Source organism: Photinus pyralis, unplaced genomic scaffold (genome assembly GCF_008802855.1).
Source record: "Photinus pyralis isolate 1611_PpyrPB1 unplaced genomic scaffold, Ppyr1.3 Ppyr1.4_LG3a, whole genome shotgun sequence".
NCBI lineage: Eukaryota > Metazoa > Arthropoda > Insecta > Coleoptera > Lampyridae > Photinus > Photinus pyralis.
The window spans coordinates 1523741-1550196 of record NW_022170509.1 but is presented as its reverse complement, the minus strand read 5'-3'; the positions used below and the strand labels follow the sequence as shown (position 1 = coordinate 1550196).

The 26456-nt window shown below is 37.8% G+C and overlaps 2 protein-coding genes across 5 annotated transcripts in view; one reads left to right on the top strand and one right to left on the bottom strand.

Annotated features, from left to right (window-relative positions):
- Positions 1-22649, bottom strand: part of LOC116166044 — a 34675-nt gene extending 12026 nt beyond the window's left edge. Inside the window, exons 1-9 of one of the 3 annotated variants that reach the window (XM_031480865.1) lie at positions 22364-22649; positions 20276-20458; positions 12138-12371; positions 11958-12091; positions 11130-11909; positions 8468-8551; positions 8317-8388; positions 8143-8217; positions 2644-7440 (exon numbers count right to left, since the gene is read on the bottom strand). In XM_031480865.1, the coding sequence (XP_031336725.1) occupies positions 2644-7440; positions 8143-8217; positions 8317-8388; positions 8468-8551; positions 11130-11909; positions 11958-12091; positions 12138-12371; positions 20276-20430 (6331 nt within the window). In that variant the 5' untranslated portion in view covers positions 20431-20458; positions 22364-22649. Of the gene's footprint in view, positions 1-2643; positions 7441-8142; positions 8218-8316; positions 8389-8467; positions 8552-11129; positions 11910-11957; positions 12092-12137; positions 12372-17781; positions 17966-18026; positions 18397-20275; positions 20548-22363 lie in introns of those variants that run through there. The other 2 variants (XM_031480866.1, XM_031480867.1) reach the window with 2 other exon arrangements.
- Positions 12446-13693, top strand: LOC116166045. 2 transcript variants are annotated; one of them, XM_031480869.1, is made up of 4 exons: positions 12446-12527; positions 12587-12646; positions 12740-12820; positions 12871-13693. In XM_031480869.1, the coding sequence occupies exons 3-4, from the start codon at positions 12767-12769 to the stop codon at positions 13558-13560; spliced, it is 744 nt and encodes a 247-aa protein (XP_031336729.1). In that variant the 5' UTR covers positions 12446-12527; positions 12587-12646; positions 12740-12766; the 3' UTR covers positions 13561-13693. The 2 variants fall into 2 exon arrangements, with proteins under 2 accessions (XP_031336729.1, XP_031336728.1); XM_031480868.1 differs by having other exon boundaries at positions 12740-13693.
- Positions 22650-26456: the final 3807 nt, after the last annotated feature.

Sequence of the window (26456 nt, the reverse complement as noted above, 5' to 3'; positions counted from 1 at the left end):
GTTATGAATCTGGAATTCAAAATGATCATAGCTTTAGCCATATAATATGCAACGCCAAGCTATAGCCATACCCAGGAGCTCTTTTGCTATATTGGTTTAATTTTTGCATTTTATTTACTAAATCGAAAATTTTTTTGAGAAGTGAGAATGAGATGAAACTTCGGGGTCTACTTTCCTCAAGTGATGATGAATATGGGAAGAGCAAACAATAAGGTCCCTGTGTATCAAAGAGGTATGTTACACCGTTTCATTTATTTCAAAAATTTAGACATTATCCCAATTTACGAGATCTTTCCTAGTCCTATGCCTATTAAATGACACTTTAATAATAGTTTTCTATCGTTTTCCCCTACATCATTTACACAGCATACAAGAATAATTGTTTTTTAGAAGCAAATAACTATTGTCGACACAAAAAAATTGCAAATAGAACAGGAAATAGAAATTGCCTGCCGTATAAACGAGAGACACCAAAATCATAAAGTTTTATGCATTTTTTTTAGGAATACTTCGAAGTAGTACCTTGTACCTACTATGTCTTCTCGATTTTTCGAGACGAGACCGAGGTCATTTTTGACTCGTGATATAATCATACTATTAGCCCACAATTTACATTAACTAAAACTGAAGTATAAACTCACATTGTACAACTGGGCCTAAAATACGCATAATATTTTTTTCAAATACCTACACCAATGATTCAAAATGTTTTATATATTTTTCTCAGTAGATAAAATATAAAAGTAAGAGATTATTGGATTTTTGAGTGTGCTACCTTAGGAGAATTTTTCAAAAGAAAAAAATTCTAGTTATGTAAAAGTTTTGTCCGTCTGTTCCTCGTCCAACACGAGACCGAAAAGAGACAGCGATGTCAAACCTTCGCATATGAGCCTGATTAAAAGTCTGGTTTCAGAATGCGAGGTGGCAAAAATTCCCCTACTGAAAATCGTATGAAATTCTTCCTATCTTGTTTTACAATGCGTAATGCATACTGGAGTTCTGATGTAGGGAAAACCGTGGATCTTTGAGTATGAAAATAACGAATCAAAACTTCAGTGAGCTGTAAGCAGCTAATTTTCAAATGTAGAATAGTGCAATACAAAAAACTTCTGCTTTTCTGGTTATTTATCAAATCAACATGAGAGTAACGCAACCAATTTCTTACATAATAACCAGTAGGTATTTATGTTCTCCTTCTAACTTGAAAATAAGTCATCTTGACGACTGACGCCCATTCAATAGTACGTGTCTGATCTAGTTTCTCATTTGACATACGTCTACAAACTGCTTTGGCTTCTTCCTTGGGGACGTATCCGAATTCTTCTTTAATCGGATGAGATTAACAAAACATAAAACCGTTGAGTGAAGGATCTAGGTAGAGTGGTAATGCCTATATGAAAAGCGGTCATCCTTTCCGATCTTTTACTAAGGTAGTCCCTTCTCTATTGCACATCGCGTCTCTGCCCCTCCGAGTCCACGTTTTGCAACACCGACAGCTAACGCCACCGACAATTTCGACGGCGCTTTCCTTCTTTACAATTTACAAGTATTCAGTATTTTCGCCCAGCCGCCCTCTCCAACGAAATCAGTCTTTAGCGTAACTCCAATTGCAACTATCGAAAACCGTTGTAACACACGTAAACAAAATGAGTCATTCTATTTTCATGCAATTGTATACCTGCAAAATATCAGTCCCTTATCATAATTATTGGATCAGATACCTAATTAAGAGCAGTTCTAAAAGCAGCAGGTACGTACGGACGAAATTCAAAAAAGTATACCTACCTAATCACAAAGAAAAGTATCTCATATCATTTATGTTTATGTATTTTGCGATTGTGCGAGTAAAGTAGGTATTATTTAGAAATTTAAAGAAACTTATCCCATCACTATGTTTATTGCTGATGTAGCAATTTGCATAAACGCAAATATGATTTGCAACACTCATCCTACAATTTTAGCACACTACCGACTTATTTTAAACCGATAACGCTAGGTATAGGTACTCTCTCGCAATTAACGTGACAATTTGAAAAAAAGACGGTACCTACTGAATTTTATAATGATAAGTACCTGTGTACCATTTATTTTATGTGTTTCTCTTTATCATAACCGGGAAGGTCAAAGACAACTTGTTTAATTGGCGAATCTGCTGGTAACTTTATCTAGCTATTCTGCTATCATGATTAAAGGCTTGCTTTTGATGCGGCCGTTTGTTTTATATAGAATATACCTAGATATAAAATGTGCATTATAATACTTTTAAATAATATGTTTCGGTCACCGTAAACATACTGTTTCGATCATCGATCACAAATTAATTTTACAAGGGCCACATGCAGCCTCTGATACGGACCTACCGTAACCGTATATTTCGCCTGTTGCCCTCGCAAATTTAATAAAGCGATAATGTAATTGTAAGGTTAATATTGTGGTAGCGAAAATATGAAAATAAAATAATGCAATCCGGATCTGGATCGCCGACTTGGTTGTTGCCGTCGGGATCTGAGATCACTCTTGGCCGCCTATATCTCAAACCCCACGTTCACTATACTTTTAACATAAGCATTGCCTCTCTACCTAGATCCTTCACTCAACGATAAAACCCACCATACCACCCTTAAAATAACTAAATAAACTTACCAGGTACAATAATACTGGATTGTTGCGATCTTCGTCCACGGCGTTGATGAGAAGGTTGTAATCCAGGTGCAGAAACTGCTCGTTTGGGTGCACTCGAAAATTTATTAAAACCGGGCGGACGATAACGCGCACTTTTCACATTTTGTTGCAAAAAGTGGTACATGCTGTGAGCTTTATACATGGAAGCTGCGGGTGTTGTTGTAGGTAAACGAGGTAACGAATTTGTAGTGGCCGTACTGGTCTGGAGACTTCGAGGTAGAGTGGCGCGGTTCTCCAACTCTTCGTCTTCGTCGTCATCGTCATCTTCGCCGTCGGCCGACCCTCCTGAACCAGATGCCGCATCAGGTACACTCGACCTTCTCGTCGGTCGATTAGTATTGGTCACCCACAGCTTATCTTCGCTGTTACCCCCTCCACCGATACTGCCACAGCTCCGGACGCGATCCAGCTGTTCCCTACTCAAACTTTTATTGCTAAACATCAGATCGCCCGCAGATCGTCGTTTCGCAGCCACTGCCAACGCGGAAGCCGACGCAGATCCTTCAGATCCAATTATGGACAGTTTGTTCCTCGAGTCGGTCGCCATAAGCGCCGATTCAAAGCTGCCCCTCCAACTAAAACGTTCGTAATCACTAGTCTCGCGCTCTTCGACAATGTCGGAAACGCCACTACTAGACTGGTGCAAGGTTTTCGACTCGCTGAGAAGAAGATCGTGCGAGCGACTCCTAGGCAAGTACGCGTAATTCGGAACGTTATCTTCTAAACTTTCGAGGCGTTCCATTAAATTCTCCGTAATGCAGTCATCCTCCTCGGTGGTCGTACTGGATGCGTTAGAGAGCTTGGGGTGTATTCGTCTGTGATAATGGCGCGTTTTCGGGCTGTTGCTCGCGTGACTTTCTCCGCTGGACACTTCGTGCATTAGGGCTACGAGACGACTTCCGATATGATGCATTACCTTTGCGATGAGAGGCGGCGAGCTGTGGGGCGCGTGCGGTATTTCACTTTCGGCGGTTGTCATTTTTTCGAAGGACGCTACTAACCTCTGGTAGACGAACGCCGTTTCCTTGTTTAATCCGTATGATTCGTCGGCACTTTCTACACCTCCCGTGTCAAATTTGCTGATGATCTCCTGGCAGCTGTCCGAGATCTGCTGCCGGAGGAGTGATTTATTGCACGTTCCACCTTCGAGATCGGAGCTTGTGTAGTCGGAGGAATCGTACGAATCGCTCCAGGTGTCTTCGCTGCTGAGGTATTCTACGATTTCGCGCACTTGATCGTCGCGTATGCCGGGAACACTTTTCATTAATCGCGTCAATTCACTTTCGAAGTAGAGGAGTTGGGGCGGTTTATGTCGATTCTTGAAACGAGGACTTTGGAGGAGTTTTGGCGAGTCTTTGCCTAACGTTGGGGTTGCCGGTTTGGACTGTGGCCCGTTGTTTGCGATCATCGTTTTGAAAAATTGCCGCATTTTGCACATCATAAGGTTTGTTTCTTCGTCTGAACTCCAGTTGTTAAAGCTGTCTTTGCGAGTTAGGGACGTTGCCGGGGGTGGTGGATATGACGTAACTCGATCCTCCACCTTCTTTTCTTCGGATACGCGTTCGAGTTTGTTGTCAGTAGGTGCGGTTACTACAGGTTCGGTTGATTCCCGTTGTTCTTTGATTAGATCATCGCAGCTGCCAATAAAGCCGCTATCGCGACTTTGCTGTTGGCGAGATTCGATTATGAGTGAAAGAGTAGGTTGGGGTGTCTTATTGCCATCCTCTTCTGAATGATTCTCTTCGTGTGTGCTTTCTAATTTGGCTTCTTCTGGACAATTTGAGCCGGGGGCGACAGCACGAGGTTTTTTGTTCTTCTTGCGTTTGACTGTGTCGAACTGCCCTTCCGACTTTTCAAAACTAGTACCATCTTCGTTGGTATCTGTGTCTGAACTGGATAATTCTTCAGAGTTAACTTGTTCACCTTGATCCGTTCCTGATAATTCGCTGTGTGCCAAGAGATTATCCAGTGACGATGAGTGTGATCTTCCGGTACCCCTAGCACGAACCAGTCGTTTTCGTCGCTGTTCTGGACTCGGTCTTCCCTCACTGTCGCTTCCTACGCTTCCATCGGAATCTCTTCGTTCGGCCGTAAATCCCATAAATCCAGTTAGGAAGTACTTTTCTAACCTGGACGATGCGAGCTCGGCAGGATCCATACTATCGCTAGACGCGATTTCTTCTGGCACCCCCAGAGAATCCATACCCTCGCTACATATACTGCTTGTTTCGGACATGGCATCTTCGCGCGCCGAGTTGATCGACGAAATGTTTCCATCTCCGAGCCCGAAGAAGAAATATTTCTCCAAATCAGTGGCCGATGCCGGGCGTCTCTTTTTGATGGTGTTTTGCTGTTCGACTTCGCTTTCTTCGCAGCTCTCCTCAACTATAGTGTGTAAAGTAAAGTCTATCGCCGATCGTTGATAACCTAGATCGTCATCTTGGTCGATCGCGGCCGTGCACGTGAGCGTCACTTCATCCCCCGACGAAGAAGATTCCTCCGTTTGAGTACTACCCACTAAATCCTCTTCGTCTACGCTTAAATTTTCCACCCACGAGTCATCATCTGCCAAACCGTCTTCGAGACAGACTAGCGCGGATAAAGTATCTGCACCCGTTATCACAGTCACGCTTTCGGTATGGTCATGATTACTTATGTGCACCGGTGCATCTGAACTCGCAACAACCGTAACGTCACAATTATCTTCAGATTGGGTCGGACTTTTTTGCTGTTGCGCCGCGGTAGCGTTCGTCGAAGTATTTTCTAACGTTAGAGTAAGATATCCTTCATACTCGTTATCTCGAATATCGTTTTTAAGCTGCCAATTTGTGTGCCGCACGACAATATCGTTGTCAGGTATGAGGGTAGTTGTATCACTGGTCACAACACTCACTTGAGGGTACGTTACGGTAGGTTCCTGCGTAATCATGACAAGACTCGTGTAGCGGGCCGCATGCCGTTGCGTAGCATCATCGAGTTCACTCGCGACTGGCAGTGGCACACCTGTCCGCTCACCTCTATTGCTTTCCCCATTTCCCACTCCAGTTTGAAATTCGTCAGACCGGATATTAGCGCTCGCGCTCGTGCTTATGGCTTGTTGTTCTTCGGTTACCGCTGAATAATTATTATCATTATGCACCGCTTGCATTTCCTTTTCCTTTCGCTCTCCATTAGCACCGGTAGCTACGTCTTCGTTATCACTTGAATGATGCGATTCGGCGCTCACGTCAGACAATCCCGGGCTCGTCGATAAACATTCATTCACAATTCCATTAATAATATGAATTTCACTAGCAGAAATTGAAGCGAGTGGTTTCGGTTCGGCTACGCTGTCAATATTATCACAGATATCATTTAGAAGACAGTCCGAAACATCACAATCGGACAATAACTTAATGTTCGTCAAAACAACCCCGCAATCCTTCTCCGTATCCGTATCATTGTCGGAAGAATCACTCTCACTGTCTAAACTTTCGTTTATAATCGATTCCGCGCACGACGAAGACGAGGAAACACTTTTGTTAACCACCAAAACTCGCGAGAAACGTTTGGGTTTCTGATCCGCAACAGTCCCGGTATCGTTACTATCGGTATCGGCTGATCCAGTCGAAGACATATCATCCTCCCTAACAGAACTTTGATCTTCCACTTCTGAATCCGTACTCACTTCACTACTAGGCAAAGCGTCATCGCTTTCTCGCAAATTTCCACCGCTCACATTATACGTTCTACGCACCCTTGGTTTCGTACCATCCCCGCTATCTTCATCAGTGCTATGCTCCGATGAATCCGTATCCACATTAACATTTTCGGACGTTAAATGACCGTACAATTCTTCGCCAAACTGATTTACAAATTCAAATTCGATTTTTTCATTGGCGCTCGCGTCAATTTTGGGTTCAACGCTATCAAAGTTTTCCTCGGCGGACGCTGGATTAGTAACCAAATCGAAAGCAGCTGACGCTTCGTTACGCTTGAGGGGCAATAACATACTACCACCTGCACTTGCTTCCGCAACGCACTCGTCCGCGCGACTGTTTTGTGATGACGAAAATATTGCACTCGCCTCACCTGCGCTTATCAACGGCCAGATAACAGCCGCTTGGTTTACATAAGGCCAAATGGATCGGGGAAATACACGCAGCCGCGGTCGGGTGTGCTGTTCGAAGATGTCCAAGCCGAAACGTACGAAAGGTGGACACCACAATGCCGGTATCGGTACTGGAATCGGAATAGGCACGGGAATGGGGATGTACTGCGTCGGTGACCCACAACTCTGACAGAGACGGGGCCACGGTTCCGCATTTTCAGAGGGATGCACGCACGCCACAGCAATGTCATCCATAGTGGGTTCGCAACGCGCGAAATCGACCTGCTCCTCTACGTCCCTAGATCGATCAGATGAGGATGGTGAATCACTATCAAGCCTCGTGTCTTCATCAGTGCCAGTATCCGATTCTTTAGCTCTACGATACACTAGTGGGGATCCCAAAGGAGACTCCAAACCTCCCCGACGATATCCACGCGGTGACCCAAACGGAGAGTTCCAACTTAAGAAAGGTCGGGTACCCGCGCTCGGTTCGAAATAATCCCAATCACAATCGTCGATAAGAAAACTAGAAGCAGTCGACGAACTATCATTGTCATCTACATCCTCTTCTTTGCTTGAACTGTCCGAACTAATAAACACCAACTTGTAATCGTCACCTTCTGGTAACAAAATATCGAGAATTTCAGATTCGGGACCGCGACGCCGGCCTGTGCACGATACAAATCGTCAATAACATTGCAAAAAAAACGTCCCTCCACCAGAAACAGAGCGCACCCACAACCCACACGAGAGCAGGGGCGCTTGTTATGGACAGATAACCGCCTCCGTATTTACCAACATGCACGTTTAACAATAAAAAATTATTAGTACGATTAATTTCGCATAACATCTCAATATTCTACAAAATAAAAGTTAATTCTCAGCCGCAAGCTCGATAGATTAGAAATACATTAACATTTGTTAAAAGGTCAAGTTTAAAAAGTATTGCAAAGGTTCTAATAACAGGTTTCTTTGCCAACCTTCTTGCTCAACGCTCAAATTTTGTGATTCATTGTTTGACTGCCAATAGTCAAAATGCTCTACGAAAGATATCTAATTATAATAGTCTACGATTCTAAGAAAATAATGCACTTTTATGGCAATCGCGCCAATGCATTCAGTAGGGCACTGTACGTACGAATTGAAATAAGACATATCTAATGATAATAAACGCGAGTGCTTTATTGGTTCAGTAACTTGGAATTATAACATTATGTACATCACTTAGGAATAGCTTAAACAAAATCAAAAGCGCTTTTGGAATCAGAACAGTAAAAAGATGAAAGCCAATACGATATTCATTAATTGATATAAAGTGCGAAGCGAAATACACATTAAAACGGAATAAACTAAAGCATTATTTGGCTTACTTTGACCATTGTTTGGTGCTTCAGTTTTCGTTTCTGCTTCGCTTTCTTTGTCTGTCTTTAGATCGTCAGTATTATCTAAAAAAATTAAGCACCGAATTACAACCTCTGTCAAACAGCCCTAAATGAAACGCGATTAATATTGCGAAAAGCAGTAGGTAAAGCGAATGCGCTTACTTGAAAGTTTTGCAGGCTCTGTCTCAATTGTTATGGCACCATGCTCATCAGTTACTTGCTCACCCGATTCATCTATAAAAATTAAAAGTATGTTTATTTACAAGAACTGGGAAACTTTTTTAGTTTGTAAAATATTGAAATATAAGCTTACTTGATGAAATCGGATTTTCATTTTCCGCTTCGTAGTTCCTTTCTATTTGTTCCTCTATCTTTGAGCCTATTTCATCCGATTTATCTATAAAAATTTAGACTTTATTACTTAAAAAATATGGTAACGGTCCTGCTCAACCTGCTGGCTGACTTATACAGTGTTAAATAGCCAATCATAAGTAAAATTGAAACATACACACCATTATTTACCTAATAAACCTGATGCACATGCCTCACAATTTCCATTAGGATTGGGAATCATTTGAATTGAAGTATTCGAATAGCCGTTGTTAGAACGGTTGAATAATTGAAATATTAGATACAATTTTTAAAATATCAAACCAAATTTTGAAAAACAATACCAATGGGTGAAAATTACTAGATATTGAGCATTGCATTAAAGCGATGATATCATCAAGCATCCTTAACGTATATATGCCTAAGATTTTCATGAATCTGGTAGGTATGCATTGCTTAATTTGAATTTAGAAGATTTAAATAATTGGAACAAGCGAATTGAAGTATATCCGAATTTCGAATATACACCTATTCAATTAATCTGGCTATTTAAATCCAACTCTGATAATCTAACCATATGAATTTTTCGCATGTAACCCAGTAGGCAACAAATAATGCAGATGCATTAATAATTTCATTTTTTTTAACACAAAATCCTTGTATTAAATTTAGATAAGAAATAATGCCGAATTTTAATTGTGCAGAATGCAGAATTGCACTATATATGATATATGGAAGTATGCCGAGATCCTTGATGACGTCTCACATATGAACACTCCCACTGAAAGGCCTGTAATATAATAGCACTACAAGATGTAGGTACCACTAGATGCAGAACACTGAATAAAAATAGCACTACAACCAGACGCAATGCATAGAGACATCTTGCCTCAACTGACACATGGGGCTCCCACAAATGAGGACCAGATGGACTGAGAACCCACCAAAACCATGTTATGGTTTTACAAAGGTATTACACCTTTTCCGGTAGATTGGAATATACCAAAACATCCTCTGATTGCCACATGGTGCCTAGTGCTGTTTTTGAACTTACATAAATCCTCTTATTTTGTATTGAAAAATTAGATACATACTTTTGACTACTGAGGTGTATGATGTGTTGCGTACATTCCAATAATATGTAAACTTATGTAAGTCATAAATATGTATAAAAAAAATATGTTGTATATTAATTATTGGTTTCCCTAATTATTTTAGAGGAAAACCTATTTAGGTTATTTGAAGAGCATTAAAATCCGCATCTAAAACAATGGGTGCTATTAGCTCTTGGTGCCCTTCATATTTGTAGAGAAGTATTTATATTGCTTCAAGGTCCTGGACGCTGTTGTTGTGATTTATTCCCATAGCTTGCTCAATTTGCTTTGTACTTATCATCACTTTCTCTTCACTCCTGTAATTCATGGCTAATAATAGAACTAAAGCATTAAATTTCGGTATGATAGCTTCATTTGACAGTCAACCTTTACCTCAATTGTTCCCTGTAAATACGGGGCGATAAGAAAGGAGAAATTACAAAATATGTTTGGCAATATCTCCGTAAGGAGTTAATAAAAAACATCGAAAGCTATTGTTTTAAATGCGGATTTTAATGCTCTTCAAATAACTTAAATAGATTTAATAATTAGGGAAGCCAATAATTAACCTCCTTCAAATTATATGGAATTTCCTATGTCCTGTCGATGCAACACGCTGTATGTAGGTACAACTGTGAACACGATTATCTTTGGACCGTAATTAGAAAAAATGATATGGGTTGGGCTTAATACATACGGTAAATAAATAAACAAAGTTAGGAGACAGGAAATTGTTAAGGGGTTAGGCTTTAAATATGTTTAGGTAGTTTCAATTTGAAATGTGTGTTGCCTACATTCAACAGTAGTTTTCAATTTACGTTAGTGATACCAGGACTGATTATTTAATAATTTATCGAAAATGTTCAATCCCACTTTATTAGTAGGAGACAGGGCGATTGGTGGCTTAAAAAAACATGAACAAGCTCAGGAAAAATTCATTTCTCCAAGATCTCCAAAAATGCATATATTTTGAATATGATCTACCTATAATATTATACACCATAATTCCTTTCTCCAACTAATGTTTTCATATGAACGGCTATTTTCTATATTATTGAGCAAGAATCTCCTGGAATATAATAAAAGGGTACCTACAATATTTTCAAGCCAAAATTTCCAAATGATGTAAAAACAGTTATCGCTGATTTATATTAATAATAATTGAAGTAATAGACTATTAATTAGATTTTTCAAACCTTTAAGTGAATTTTAAAGATTTTTGCCAACCATACAATTTTAAACTTCCTGCAAGTAGTTCACTTTTAGTCAATTATGGATTTATAGCAGTCGGAACTATAAAAAGTTGCTTTCATTCATTCATTTTTTATCGTTTCTTAATTTTTAACTGCCACATTTCCAAATTGTGCATCGTGTTAGAGCAATCTTGAAATTACAAAACAAGAACATCATAGAATAAAATCTGAGATATAAAATATGCAATACCTACTTCTTACATAGAAGTAACTAATGATGAGGAAAAGGTTTAAAAATGGAAGGCGCAAAAGCGTTAGTAACAGATTTTTACAATTGAAATTTAGAAATGTCACTCACCATTATCAATAGCTGGAACTTTCCTCATATCTTGGCGTCTCCTTTGTACTGTTACTTTACGAAAGACCGTTCCGCTAAAGGGTTCAATATCGCATTGTTCGTTGACAATTTCCTCTTCTTTTATATTCTCGACAACCTCCATTTCATTTACAGATACTTCTGCCTTTTCAATTTCTTCAGGAAGTGATCGTCTTGAACATAATTTACTTTTCTTGCCACTGCTTTCATCTAAAGATTGCGGTTTCAGAATACTTTTATCTTTTCCTTTCGATCTTGCTTTGGAAAATAGATTATATTCAAACTTTTTTGGCACTGTGACTTCTTCAAAACTGACACGTTTTTCATCTACTTGTTTCTCAGGCAATTCCCCCACTTCTTTCTCTTCCTGTTTAGGCTGATTTAAAACGTGATCTGGAGGTGGTGTGCACGTTTTCATTTCAAAAGGTACGGCGGCGGTCAGTTTTCCTTCAGCCGCCGCTTTTAATAGAGGATTAACTCTCGGTCGTGTTATGATTTCAATTGTAGAACTATATCGAGTCTCCTCGTCATCTTCAAATTCCACTATCTCTTTACGGCATGGTACCTCACGTTCGGCGTAAACGTCTTCAGAATGGGAACGTTGGGCTGGAGTATGTCTTTGCATTTTGGGTGATGTGCTTTTATACTCATGGTGATAAGATAAAAGTGAGGGGTATTTAATTATATCTTGTCCTCTTGGTAGACTGTTGTATGGACGTAATGACTGTGAACCACGTGGCGAGTTCCATCGTGGCGACGGACCTACAACAATTTTTTTTATGGCCATGACCAAAGAAATAATATACGAACTAGAAATTGTCCATGAACGACGAATTGTTCTTTTAATTATATCTGCAGCTGGGACATAGACACGATTATCACGCCTTCGACTAGGCCGCCTTACGAATTCGTTCATCCACTCGCCAGACACTGCTTGAATTTCCCTACAAAAATTACTTATATTTTTTTACTTTCCAGTTATGGGCTTACATTCGCTTATGACAGACAGTGCACACCCAGTCTGATGTCCTAAATGCGTAAGCTCTACATCCTTTGCACACTTTCAGCCTACAAGATTGGCAATAGGCACCCCTATTGATGACTCTTCCCAATTCAACCCTGCATCTACCGCAAGTCCTGTCAGGATCCGGTGTCGGACTGCTCCAATCTCCCGGCCTTAAAGCGCCTCTTCTACGAAGTGCCTGCAATTCAGCTTTCAGCCTCCTGAAATAAAGCAAACCATAATAAAAATTCGATCGGTTTATCATTGCGATAATAATTCCCCTTTCTCCAGATACCTACGTTATTTGTAACCATAATTGATAAGATTGAAGGTTCAGTTTTAATCTGCTTAGTGAGGAAGATACTCATAAATGACCGGTACTTATATGGCTTAAAAATGTTTAGGTAATCATTTTTTACTTGATTCCTTGTTTCAGCGAACGTGTTTTTTGACGAAGACGCCGTATTTGATATCACTCAAAAATCTGTCTCAGCAGGTAAGCGTAGTATTAACTGACTCCTACTTATCTTATCAGAAATGAAAGTAGATAAGTTTTTTTCAGGTAATTCTTGTGGTTTATTTATTGCAGATTTTCTAACGAAAACAAAAGAATTCGATGATATTAAAGCCACTAGCTTATTGGAAGACAAGCGAAGTACGCGTACCAAAAGTACGGGTAGGCCACCCAGTCAGATGTTTATGAAAGAAAGTATCTTTCAGACGTCCTTTTCAATGAATGATGATGAAATGGTTACAGAGCCAATGGTAAATTCAAATAAATTTTCACAGATCGTTCAGGAAGTAACCACCAGGCATATGTCAAGAACTGTCCTAGACGGAAGTGCTAGCTCAATCGTAAAAGGAAACCCATCACCAATGGAAGAAATTCAAACTTCCAAAATCCATAGAGTACCATGGATGAATGAACTTCTCGCTCGTAAGGAGAAGGTGTTGGCGAAAGGAGACGACTTTATGAAAATCGCCGAACAAAACGATAGAAGATATTCATTTAAATTTCATAGGAACGAGGTTACTCCAGAAGCAACAAAAATACAAAGCTTTGACGAATTAAAAACTGCGGAACAATCAAAGTCAAAAGAAGAAAATGTAACTATTACAACAGAGCATGACATTAAAAAACCTCTTAAGAAAGTGATGGCACCGCCGATTCCTGTAGATTTACCACCAAAATTAGACAAGAAACAGCTAGAGTTAGTGCCTAAGGTTTCAATAAAAAGCGTTCTAAACGAAGTGGAAAGTTTTTTAGAACGTGGTAAACAATTTGAAGAAAATACTTTAATGAAAATACGTGAGCTTGAGAACTCCATAAGAAAACAAATGGACGAAGAAGCCAAATGGATAGAATTGTTAAAAAGAGACCTTACGAGATTGATGGAAAATTCTTCGTAATTTATTAACAATAATAAAGTAAGTAATGAGACGATGAAATGATGTGAAATTCTACTTGATAGCTAAGATTATAAACGGTACAATCAGTTTTTTAGTTTTAATTGATAATAATTTTTTATAATTTTTTCAAATAGCAAAGCAAAATGTTTATTAAATTATTTGAAAAACTTTCTATTCCTGCGTACAACCTACAAAAATTATTCAAAGTTTTAATACAACAAAAACGGAGACAAAATGTCAAAGGTAAAAAACTAAAATATTATTTTCGGCATAATTTGGCATACTTATAACATTTTTTTTTAATATCTAGTTTGAGCTAGGAAGCTGTTTTGTCAAGAATTTGGTACCTGCTTTTTCTACATCGCCCTCCTTATAATTCAACGCTATGAGACCATCAGGCACAATTGGATATCGGGTTATCGATTTTTCGAGTACCTATATAATTAAAAAAACATGTACTATTTGCGTTTTGTCTGTCTGTCCGTTCGGACCCACTTCTGCAGTTTTGAACGACTTTTAAAGGAATTGGTTTAGAGTTCTGATTTTTTGCAGTAGATAGCCTATGCTTTTAAAATGAGCCAAACGGCAATTCAATTTTTTTGTAAAGGGAAGGGAGTGTTTCAGTGTTCTTTGTTTTATGTAACTTTGATAAATCTATGAATTATTCCTTTATTCCAGAATATAATGTTCTATCTGCGTGCCAACCGCTCAACTATATATCTAATTTAGCGCATATTACGCAAGATTTATCAATCCAACTGAACCGCAAGGGCCCGGTTGATATCTTATACCGGGTGAATATTTCAAAACCGATGGTGGTTTGCAAAACTGATCATAAATCACATTCCACTGACTCCGTCTCAATCATCACCAAAGTCTCTCGAGCATTCGTTCACTGTTTAATGCGACGCAATTGCGTCTTTATGTTACTTTATGAGATACCCTCGCCATGTTAAAAGAGCGAAGAAAATACAAAGCACGATATGAATCAATAAAAATTAAAGTTAATAGGTACAACACGCGCCCACTTTCACTAAATATATACTTAGGTACAATCGATAGACCCTCGGATAGACCTTTAAAGTGGCATACTAATTAACGATGGAAACGAAATCCCGCCATTAAATACCATTTGGGGGTACTAATATTTTTACAGGCCTCAGAAAATTAAGAGTGTGGATGCTTAATTTGTTTTTTAGATTAGGTTGTTTTAATCATCCGTTCCTTCCAAATTTACAGAAAGAGTATGTACATTTAAATGTGCATACCCCTGCTTAATAAATTCATCAACTGTAAATAAACTAAAAGTATTGATAATTTGGTCTAATTGTTTATATAGAATAGAGGATGCCTTGTACTGTTAACTGCTTTTAATCTGTATTGTTCCCTGAAGTCAACTTTAAGTGCATTTAATATGGTATTTGTTTCTACCCCCATACCTACGCACTGAAATATGAATACAAAGCGAGATACTTACAAAGTGCAAAAAAATGGTTTCATCTTCGTTTATGTGCAATTGACGAGAGTGTTCCATTTCGAAATAGCTAATATATAATCGAGTATATATAATTTAATTCAGTTCGGTTTCGACAAAGTGGATGGTAATTACCTCGGAATTACATTACATGCGAACAATTAGCTACATGCGAATATACTGTAATTTATTGTAATAAAGCAGAACGCGCAGAACTAAAAGTAAGTACATAAGTATATAATAATGAAGAAATTAGAGCAGAAACGTTGTATTTTATATTTTGCAATATCTATATAATGTATACCTACATATAATGATACTTAGAAATAAGATATTTTGTCTGCGGATTACTTCAAAATTAAGATTGGATTACGAGTATATACATACATACTAATAGATATCTACATTAGGGAATTAAACTATCGGGTAATAGAGGGGACTAATTAACATTTTTTTTTCAAATAAACCGGTGGTCACAAATGTTACCCTTAAATAAGTATCACCAAATTGCGTTTCTTTTTAATTTTCCTCTTCAGAACCATAAGACCTCGCATAAAACGTATCAAGAAGGATGGCACGTCTTTAGATAGGATATTGGATGTGCCCTTTCCGATAATCAATAAAAAAATACGGAAAATATTAGGTAATGCAGGTTTGGAATTTGAGAGCTAAAGGCTAAGATGTGACAAAGTCAGTAAAGTTAAGAGTCTCCAGTAAGGATATCTCGATGAGTCGCCACAGTCCACAGAGAGGTATAGATGTTAACATAGTTAAGCATTATGCGAGTCAAAAGCATTATGAGGTAATTGGGCGTAACCGTAATGGCCTAGAACAAGAGGGACAATAAATAAATAGCGTATTCCTACACTATGATCGACTATGATGTTAATCAATCGATTTATTGGTTTTGGATTAGGCGAAAAAAAATGTTCGAAAAAGGTTTGTGGATCCATGCCTACGTTACATCAGGCGGACGAAAAAACCGTAAGTTGAGATAAATATTACGAAAAAAAATTCGTCAAAAAAGTTAACGCTGTCTCATTTTCACGACGCAGGCTTCTTATTGTACGAGGTATTGTACCTAGGATCAATCTTTATGGACGGTTTAAATTTTCGGGTAGAATTTAAATGATTTTTGTTAGATTTATTTGAGGTTTTTTTCGAGGTTTTTTTATAGAATTTACGAGAATTTTGTACTTTTCCCACTTCAAACAATTGCCGCAAATTAAAAAAAAATATATTATCAATACTCTACAATTCTACACAATTTGTTTTAATCGCTCGGTTTTATAATTCACATTGAATGAACCGCGAAATGAACCTTCGACAATTTATGTACGACGGATTTTATGGCCATCCCAATTCGAAGCTTCCCATTAATTAAACGAGGATTCGGTATGATCCGAGGTATGATCATTGAATAATTCAGTAGTATTATCTAGCTCAATTCCAATCCACCGTTGATCGTAATTAATGCGATGGGAGAGATGATGGAAGCTTTCACTTCCGCTATGGTTATTTTTGTCAAATTTGTATTTTGCAGTTATACTTTGTCGAATTACCTAGAAGATTTTGACTAGGTAATTGTACTTCTCGCTAATTTCAGATGTCTCTTTTACGCGTGCTGAAAATCACATCGGAGGTAACAATTTCTACCATCGGCGAAGGAACAGGATATCCGTATTGACGTAGGGTAGAAGGTGAAAAGCGCAGCTACAGCCTGTAGGTACGTAAAGCCGAGAAAGACTCGGACAAAGATGACACTTGTTGAATAAATTGCCAGCCCAGTTAACGATTTGCTGAACTACATAGATAAAAACAATATTTAATCACTAATGGGAGCGGTGTTTTTATTTCTTCCACATTAGGTATAAATGTAATTAAGTCGTAATCTTCAAGAAAAAAAACTTGTAACTATAGGTGTGTAGGTATATGGGCAACAACTTGATTGAATTTTATATATCAGCCCCATAAAGATAATTATACAATGGGGTCATCCCGCCTTCATTTTTTATTTCTGATCCACAAAGTACATTAAAAATAAAAAGACCTGTGTGTCCTCAATTTTTATTTGGGAGTAAAATAAACCCAAAATAAATGATTGAAAAACTGTGTTTTTAGTCTGAATTTGAAACGCTTCAGACTAAATACGTCACAGACCTACAACCAATCACGTAGAAGTGAGCTGGCAACCTTACGCGAGGGTCTGACGTTTGTCACATTTGACGTTTTGAAAGGGATGTTTAACTGCATCTAGCACGAAAGTGACAAGTGCCTGTGACAGATGACGCAAGTTATAAATGCCATTCTCTTGCAATATTGCCAAGTCGTTATGTCATCTGAATGGTTCTAGGAGCTGATTGGTCGGGCTTATTACGTCACAGAGCCCGCCACAATCATATCGTTTTGAATAAACCTTTAAAAGCGCACGTGTTCATTATTTTTTTGCTAATCAGCCTCTATTTTTAAATAAACTTTTACTGTCCAAAAAAATGTTTTATGGTTTCAGGTACACGCTTATTAAATTAGAACTGCGGAATTCAACTATACTGTAAACCCCCATTGTATCCGTTGCTGCAAAAATCCTTACATTAAAAAGTGTAGTATTAGTAGGTACGAAAAACAGGTTCATGTTAAAATAAGCGCATAACTGTACTAACAGTACAATTACCTTTTAAGTGCATTTGTTTTTTATGATTTCTTTTTGTTATAAACAAATTGAATAGAAGCAATAATGTTATATTTACCCGGCTTCGTCGCTGTTTAGAAATGCTGCAATCGCTGCCATGCTTCGCTCAATTGTTTTTTTTATCTCCTTTGTCTTTCATCCTGCCAAAATTGACATACTTTCGCCCGCAGTTTATTGATTACGTAAAGAGTGGCGATGAAGATAGTGGGCGCCGGGTAGTGTTACGAAGGTCAAAAAACAATCTACATAATCCAGAAATTCAGCAGCTAATAACTAATAAGTTTAGTTTTTGGTGTCTTTTACCGGAATTGAATAGTGTCTTGTATGTTGAATGTGTGTGTGCGAAATGAGGGTTATTGACCGGAAAGACTGCCGTATAAAGTTAGAACAAGTGGCGAAGTGGAGGTGAATTTCCACCTCTGCACTTTGGCAAGCCTCAAGGCTTAAAAACTGACGATTATTTCAAAATTAAACGAAATCAGGTACTACGTTCAACTTCAACTTTTGGAGACATCACCGCCAGATCACGACACAAACCCACTCACTAAAAACGTTTCGATAACCCGCGTATTACCGTAAATTCGCACTAGTTACAAGCTACAAATTCACTCCACCGAAGAACAACAAAAACAGCAATAAGGTTTCACTTTTGTAGCTTTACGGAGATTGTAGTTTTGTCTCAAGGTACGAAAAGGCGCGCAAGCGCCTCGTGACAGTTATTCAACTTTTAAGACAGGTTTACAACGTACCTCGATCTTACAGGCGATACCACCACCTTAACGTTGTTTAAATTGTAGATAACATCGCAATTGACCACAAAAAGTTACTCCGATTAAAAATAGTACTTTAGGGCCCTTTTTTTGAAGACTTCTAGATCTAGCCAACTTGATCAATTGCCACAAAGATGTTAATTACTTACACAATCTAAAATGTAGATTAATTCGATTGTAAAGCTGACTCAAGAAGTCATAACAGGGCAATAACGTGCATTTGTTACACCCACCACAAGCACAAAGCTGGATCGAAAATTGGAGAGTGACGTCAGTATTGCATTGTCCCTAATTAGATATGACTCAGCTGCGAGCTGCTGAGTCTTGGAAGACGATGGGTTGCATCTTTTAAAATGTTAAAATCGGATGGGCACATAACCGCTAGTTTCCTAAACACCAGTTTTCCGTTTTTAAACGTACTGAAGCAGTTTATATAATTAATGATTATTATTAATAGATTAATTGTTCACATTGAAATAGAAAGAGTAAATGTACTTAGAATTATCTATGTATATGATTTTTAAACCGGCGTATGACGGTATGACAATGAGATTATCCGAACCTAGCGCGTTAAGTTAACGCCGTTAACCATAATTCACGATCATTTGAACATTAGAAACGAAGTTGGAATCCAGACAATCGATCCACAAATAACGTTCTCCTCCTTCAAAAAAGGCACGCACCCAATGATCTGCTGGACAGCTGATGGCAACAGTTTTTTTGGGATATGGAGGATGTTCATCTAATGGAATACATGAAAACCAGGATTACTATAATTGCAGAGGTCTATGGCAAATATATCTGCTGCAGCATGACACCGCAACCACAGCTTACTAAGTAAGCTGTGCCGCAACTGTGGATTTACCAAAACGAAGGCATCCTGCTTGGAGTTCGGATTTGGCGCTTTCCGATTTACATCTGTTTGAATTGTTAAATAAACACCTTCGGGACAGCCGTTTTGACTCGGATGATCGCTTAAAAGCTGCTTTTGACGATTTTTTTTGCAAAAACGAAGGAATGTTTTTCCAGCGGTATTACGGGAGGGGAGACTACTGTAAAAAACAATATAATTAAAACAATCGTATGTCTGTTGTTTCATGCCGAGGTTATTATGCCCTTAGCCATATTTTATTGAATATGTACCTACTAATTAAATTTACTTCATTATATCATATTCACAACATACCTCTATTCAGAAAGTCTCGTTTTTTACCCCAAATATGTGTTCAATAGTAACAGAGCGAAAAATTTCTTCAAACGATGTGTCATTTTTCACAATTCAATCTAAATAGAGCAGTTTCTTGTTGAGTAATATGTCATCGCTTTGAGATACCCTTAACCCTTTCCAAATTAACAAATCTGCAACGTGTTGTTCGTAGTTGTAAACGTTTTCACTATCTTCTATTGTCTTTTGGGCATAGCATAGATGATCCTACTCTATAATAAATTATGTCAACAATTGAAATTAGATCCACAACAAAAACTGGTTCATCCAAATTTTTGTCAAATTAGGCTACCCGATCAGCAAATCTCAGAAAATTTGCGAAGGTTATTAATAGGAACCAAAGAAAGGAAAAATTTTTTGGCGTTAATTTCTGAACGACAAAAAAATGCGGTTGATAAAACGATCAACTAGGTATATAAAAAAGGTTTGTGGGCAATTCGAGCGGAAAGGCGGCATATCCGCTTTGCTAGGCACAATTAGCGACCTTGGATTAACAGGAAACATATGGAAAATGCCAATTTTCATAGTCTTATTGTCAAACAAATTTGGTAACTTACATCAAACGTTGCTCTTCTTCTCTTCGTATCATTTCATCTCGACCCAACACGTTCAGGATGATTTCTCTCTCTTGAGGTGTAAGATGGCCGGTCTCCTTTTGAACGGCCGAATACAACGCGTGGGAACAGGCGGGATCTGGACAACATTCCGACATTTTGATGTTGGAAGCACACACTCATTCACTTTAAAAGAAAACAAGAGGCGAGCTGTTATTGCTAGGTAGGTTGTGTTTTCGACGATTATCTACATGCTAATGAAGCAAAATGTATGCCAGTTCCTAAAAGGCTCATAACCTGCTTATTTTAATCTTACTGATTAAATTGGCGTCCTGTTTCAACCATAATGCCGAAGATAGTGTTGTTAATTGGATGTTGATAACGTTAAAGCGAATAAAAACGGGCTAGAAAAACAAATTAGCTATACAGGAATTTTGCAAGTTTATGACAACCTGGTTTACTTATTTGATTGCAATATCGAGGATTATAACTTAATTCGATTTATCGCGGAAGACGTATATAGGTATCGACTTTGTAGCACCATATTATTTCAATCAGTTAAACCATAGAAAAGAATAATGGCACTTTCAAAATTCTTTAACAGAATAACAGCTGTTCATATTCCCATGGAATTTTGCTCCTAGGATTGCTTTTTTGTCCATATAGGTACTTTGTCAGTTGTCAATGACCGTTTTCCGTATAATCAGCACCGATTTTCATAAAAATTTGGTTATATAGGTTGTGCACAACCTCTTATTCAAATTCAAAGTTGACCCTGTACCGAGGTTGAGTGTTATCCTTAATGGCATACCATCTCGTCTCGGGTGTGAAAAGAAAAATGTTTCATTGAAAATTAGTCTGTGAATGAATAGATGACCTAATTCTAAGTAATTTTTGTTTTATAAACTTTTCTGTGAAAGTCGATACTTTTGGAGCCATTCGCGAGTAAAGTTATGAATTTTTCAACCAGAAAACCCATATTTCCAGACGGTTATTCGCGAATAATTGAAAAAGTAAGTGTTTTATAGAAAAATCAATCAAACAATCAATAATGTTGGTTCCCATTTTTTCGGCGACCAAAAAATGAGAAAATCACCCCCTAATTAGCTACCTACCACCTCGCATTGAAAATAATCATACCGCTTTATTTATGTATACATATATAGGTTCCTACTTGCAATATGCACATTGAAGTTTGACCGGTTTAAAGTACTTATATTAGTGTTGAAACAATTTGAGCTTCAAGCGAAAAGAGCTATAGTTACGTAATATAAGTACCCGAAAATTTCAGGAAAAACATAATCTCAAAAAATTGCATTTTTTCAGAATACCTAACTCGAAAAACTATTAATGAAGCGGAGAATATCCACCTATTATTATCATTACATTATGAAGAAAAGAGGGTAAAAGTTGACGAGATGTTTCGGCCGAGAGAGGTGACGGGATTTCAAGCAATTCTAATTGAGAATCCCCATAAAAAGCCTATCATTAAAATTAATTTTTTGGGTAAATTTGCTGGTAAGTTTGAAGAAAAAATAGCATATTTTATTTGGAGGAGATGTTACATTTCATATGGTCTGTCTTACTATTGGGACAGCCCGCTGGCAACTTTGTTCGACGACTAAATAAAGACCCGCCTCCACATAATAGTTATTTACATAAAAGTCCGGAAAATGATACATTATCTACTGGCGAGGTTCCTTAAACTAACAATTGAATTAAAATGGGATGATAGGTATAGGTATAGCGTGCCGATACGTAAATAAAACAAATAAGTAATTAAAACTATTCTATTTAGATAACATTTAGTAGGTACGAGTAGGTAGTAGATATCTACGATCAAAGCAACAGTGGAATAGCTAAAAGTGGAAGTTTCGAAAAGAAAGGCACTTGAAGTCACTAACTTCAATGATAACATAAATTTTGTACAGTTTCGTAATTTAATAAATCACTAATCGGGAATCGCTATACTGGCATCTACTGCTATTAGGCTTTCTAAAGGTAATTCTCGTATGTTTTTTGACACCTCATAATTTTGGGAAATTTCAAATACACATTCCGAAGAAAGGATTTGGGTAAAATGTCTCTTACTGCAAGTATCAGTGTCGCATAAATCGTCTATGGATAAATTTTTCATTTCCCATTTCCATTAGGAAGACGGCCACTCACATATACGTAGGTATATCGGTACGATCACTTTTTAAGGCAACGTGATAACATCGAAGGAAGCATAATTAAGTAGAATCATATCTAGATATCTATTGACAAATTCAATTAAGGATTTAACGTTCGTGTAATTAAAACCGTGAGATACGAAGTTACACAATGTATATAAAAATTGAGCTATCTGATCAAGTTTCGGAAAGGGTTTCTGATTCCGTTGCGAATATAAGCTATTATCATATTTTATACTTTTTATGAAGTGATCTGATGATTGAAAATACGGAAATTGAATTACGCATTAAAAAAATCATGCTAGATCACTATACACATGAAAAAACAATGCCGAATTGTTCATAAATCATACTATCAGTGAAATAGGTAAGTCTTTACAGAAACCCGAAACACGGAAAACTGTGCTAATGGGGAACTCGACGTGTTCCAATGCCCCCACTGCAAAATATTCGAAATAGGTTATATCGTTTCCATAGCAACACCCAGCATCTTTGTCCAGATTCCATAGTACGTCACGGAGATTCCTGATTAGAGTAACAGGTGGGCGTTTGTTTCACTTATCGAATTACATTACATAACTAAATTATGAATACCTACGTCATGGCGCCACTTTTGTATCAATCCACTTATTGTAGTAACCCGGTGCAGTCGAAGGAAAGCCATTTACCTTTACATTACGTTTTGCATTATCCACTACGGCTACCCGAAGTACCTATGTTGTACCTACATCTAATGACTGGCATTTCAAACAAAAAGATCAAAGGTGCTCTTCTGCCACAAGTAATTTAATATATCGCTGTGTGTCTGACATAAAAAATCGTTCCCAAAGTAAATGCATTCAGTTTCGCTTTTGAAATTTATGTCAGAAAGTGCTTTCGAAGTAATGGGTTGCGCGATTGATAATGTCATTATGTAGAAGAATAGACTTTTAATGAAACTCCAGGTTCGCATATACTTTCTATAAATTAATTGGAAAACATCAAGAAATCGTGCTTACTGTCTGTCTGCCCGAATGTGTTTTAATAACGGTAACGGTAAGTCAAGAAAGGAGAGATATTTTTTATTTCTCTTTCGGACAAATCGATATATTAGCTTAAGTCTGCCTCTTGAATGAGTTTGTAGATGAACAAAACTCTTCGCACCGATCTATTTCTTTTGTTGATGCCGTTTTACGAATTCCGCATTACCTTTTTTTTCGTTTCTCATAGGATCATGCTCCTTCTTTTCGTACCTTTTACCTGTCACATCTCTTCCATATGAGTATATTAACTCATTCGTTTATGTTCTTTCGGGCTTTTTCTGACTATAACTACCTACTTATTTCCCTTAGACTTCTTTCCTTTACGCCCGCTAGCTTATTGATGCCTTCTTTTCTTATTATTTATGTGTCGCTTCATTTTACGCACCTCATTCAAGACTTCTACGTTCTACCTCTTTCCTACAAATCTTTTACCATCACACCTTCAAATCTGCTACGCGTTTTTGTGTATTCTTTATGTCTTCTTCACGTCCCTCTTGCACAACTTTTTCACACTTCTTGCCTTCATGCTTGCTTTTTGTCCACCTCGTTAACGCTTCTTTTATACTTTCTTTGCGCTTCTGTTTGTCACGCATCCTTTTTAGCGCATTTCCACAAAAATAAAAAAAAAATGCGCTATTGTGGCCACTTTGTCCGTCCGTCCGTCCGTCCGTCCGTCCGTCCGCTAACTTTGCGACGCTACTAGTTTTTTATCTTAAGAGCTATTGTTCTACTTTTTTCGCTATTTGGTTCGTTATGGTGTCGAGTCTTGTACCAAGGAAGGAATTTTTTCTGTACCGCTTACAAAAAAAGTTATTGTAAAAAAAACAAAAAACCGTTTTTTACATGTTCCATAATTTTACACTTTTGCCGTTTATTAACGATCCTAGAGATCGTTTATAATTTTGCATTGCTATCTGTCGCCTGCCGGTTGGTCTCTCCGTCTGTTCCTTTGTCTGTCTGTCCATCTATCTGTCCGTGTGAACGATAACTTTGTTTAGAAATGTTCGATCGCTTTTACATCTCCGTTAGTTATGAACTGAATTGCATGAAATTCAATATGGGCATAGCTTTAGCCATATAATACGCAATGCCAAAAGTTGAATCGAATCGATTCAAAATTCACAGTGCCCTTTTCGCATCTCGACCATTTATAAACCGAATTGCAAACTTTTTTACTTATAAAAGTATTTGAATGAAATTTGATACATAGGCACTTGGAATAAAGGAAAATCAAACGCCAATTTCAAAATTTGGTTTTGCGCATGCGCAGTGCCAACTTTTTTATTTATGGAAGAATTTAAACGAAATTTGATACATAGGCACTTGGGATAAAGGAAAATCAAACGCCAATTTCAAAATTTGGTTTTGCGCATGCGCAGTGCCAACTTTTTTATTTATGGAAGAATTTAAACGAAATTTGATACATAGGCACTTGGGATAAAGGAAAATCAAACGCCAATTTCAAAATTTGGTTTTGCGCATGCGCAGTGCCAACTTTTTTATTTATGGAAGAATTTAAACGAAATTTGATACATAGGCACTTGGGATAAAGGAAAATCAAACGCCAATTTCAAAATTTGGTTTTGCGCATGCGCAGTGCCAACTTTTTTATTTATGGAAGAATTTAAACGAAATTTGATACATAGGCACTTGGGATAAAGGAAAATCAAACGCCAATTTCAAAATTTGGTTTTGCGCATGCGCAGTGCCAACTTTTTTATCTATGGAACTATTTAAGTGAAATTTGATACTTAGGCGCTTGGAACAAAGGAAAATCTAACATTAGTTTTAAAATTTAGGTTTGCGCATGCGCAGTTCCAACTTTCTTATTTAGAAAAGCATTGAAATGAAATTCTTCTCATAAACTGAAATTGAAGTAGCACGTCAACAATGGATTGCCCATGTGCAACGCTATCTTTCATATTTGTGGGCGGATTTTTACGATTTTAACAGAAGTTGCATCTTACAAATGGGAAATGAATGCAAGTGGAAATGCGCTTTATGTAAATCGTTTACGATTACTCTTTAACTTGTTTGATCGTTATGCGTTCGCACCTCTTCCTTTCACTCTTCTTTTATCAGTACGCTCTGCTTACACTTCTTTCACACTTGCAGATGTGTTGCACATTAACTCCCTCGGTACTGCGCAAACGCAAGAGCGCTTAAATTTGAATTTGCTTTAACGCACTCGAATTAATAAAGTTACTGGAAGCACTATGACATGCTTTTTCCAGAATTTACGTCGCTTTCGCCTTGACCTTTTCTCCACAAAATACTCGCATTACAAAAGGAAAATTCAACTTTTTAAGGCAGCACGTTTTGAGGGAAAGGGAAAGAGAGGGAAAGGAAGGTTTGATGGTCTTTTATAATAAATTGTCATGGGTGCCCTTAGGACTGAATGTTTTTAAACAAGAACGAAGTACCGGGAGTCACAAAAGTGCACAAACATCCAACGATTGATGTACTGAATTTGTTTTGGGGAGGGGCCTTACGCCCGGACCTCACGGGAATATGGGAAAGTTCCACATTTCACGATTTAGGGCAACTTTCGTTTGTTTGGGTCGTATTTTGGTTCCATGAAATTGCTTTGTTTACGTTTTGGATTAAATGACACACGGACATTCGCCCGTATGATGGATGTATGTATACCAATAAAGGGGAAACAGAGTAGTTATTTTCGCCATTTCTGTGTGAAAACGTTTTGCATAGCAACAGTTTTTAGATCTTGGGAAGTAAATTTGCCATCGCTTTAGAATTCCGGGAATAACTAGTCGATGCTGCCGTTCCGAGCGTGTTGTATTTTTTCGGTTTGCTGCTAATTTACGAAGTGCGATATTAAAATAAACTTAAAAAAAGTCAAATAAAAGACGGGAACAATTCTGGCACATAGTTCGTTTCGGTTCATCATACGTAAATCGGTGTTTAAACGTAATATTAAACTACAAAGTTATGGCGATTACGCCTTGTGAGAAGGGAGTCCTACACTAC

Coding starts and splice junctions, on each gene's coding strand:
- LOC116166045 (XM_031480868.1), top strand. Junction 12,647..12,739: donor TCAAAAATCTGTCTCAGCAG/GTAAGCGTAGTA, acceptor TATTTATTGCAG/ATTTTCTAACGAAAACAAAA.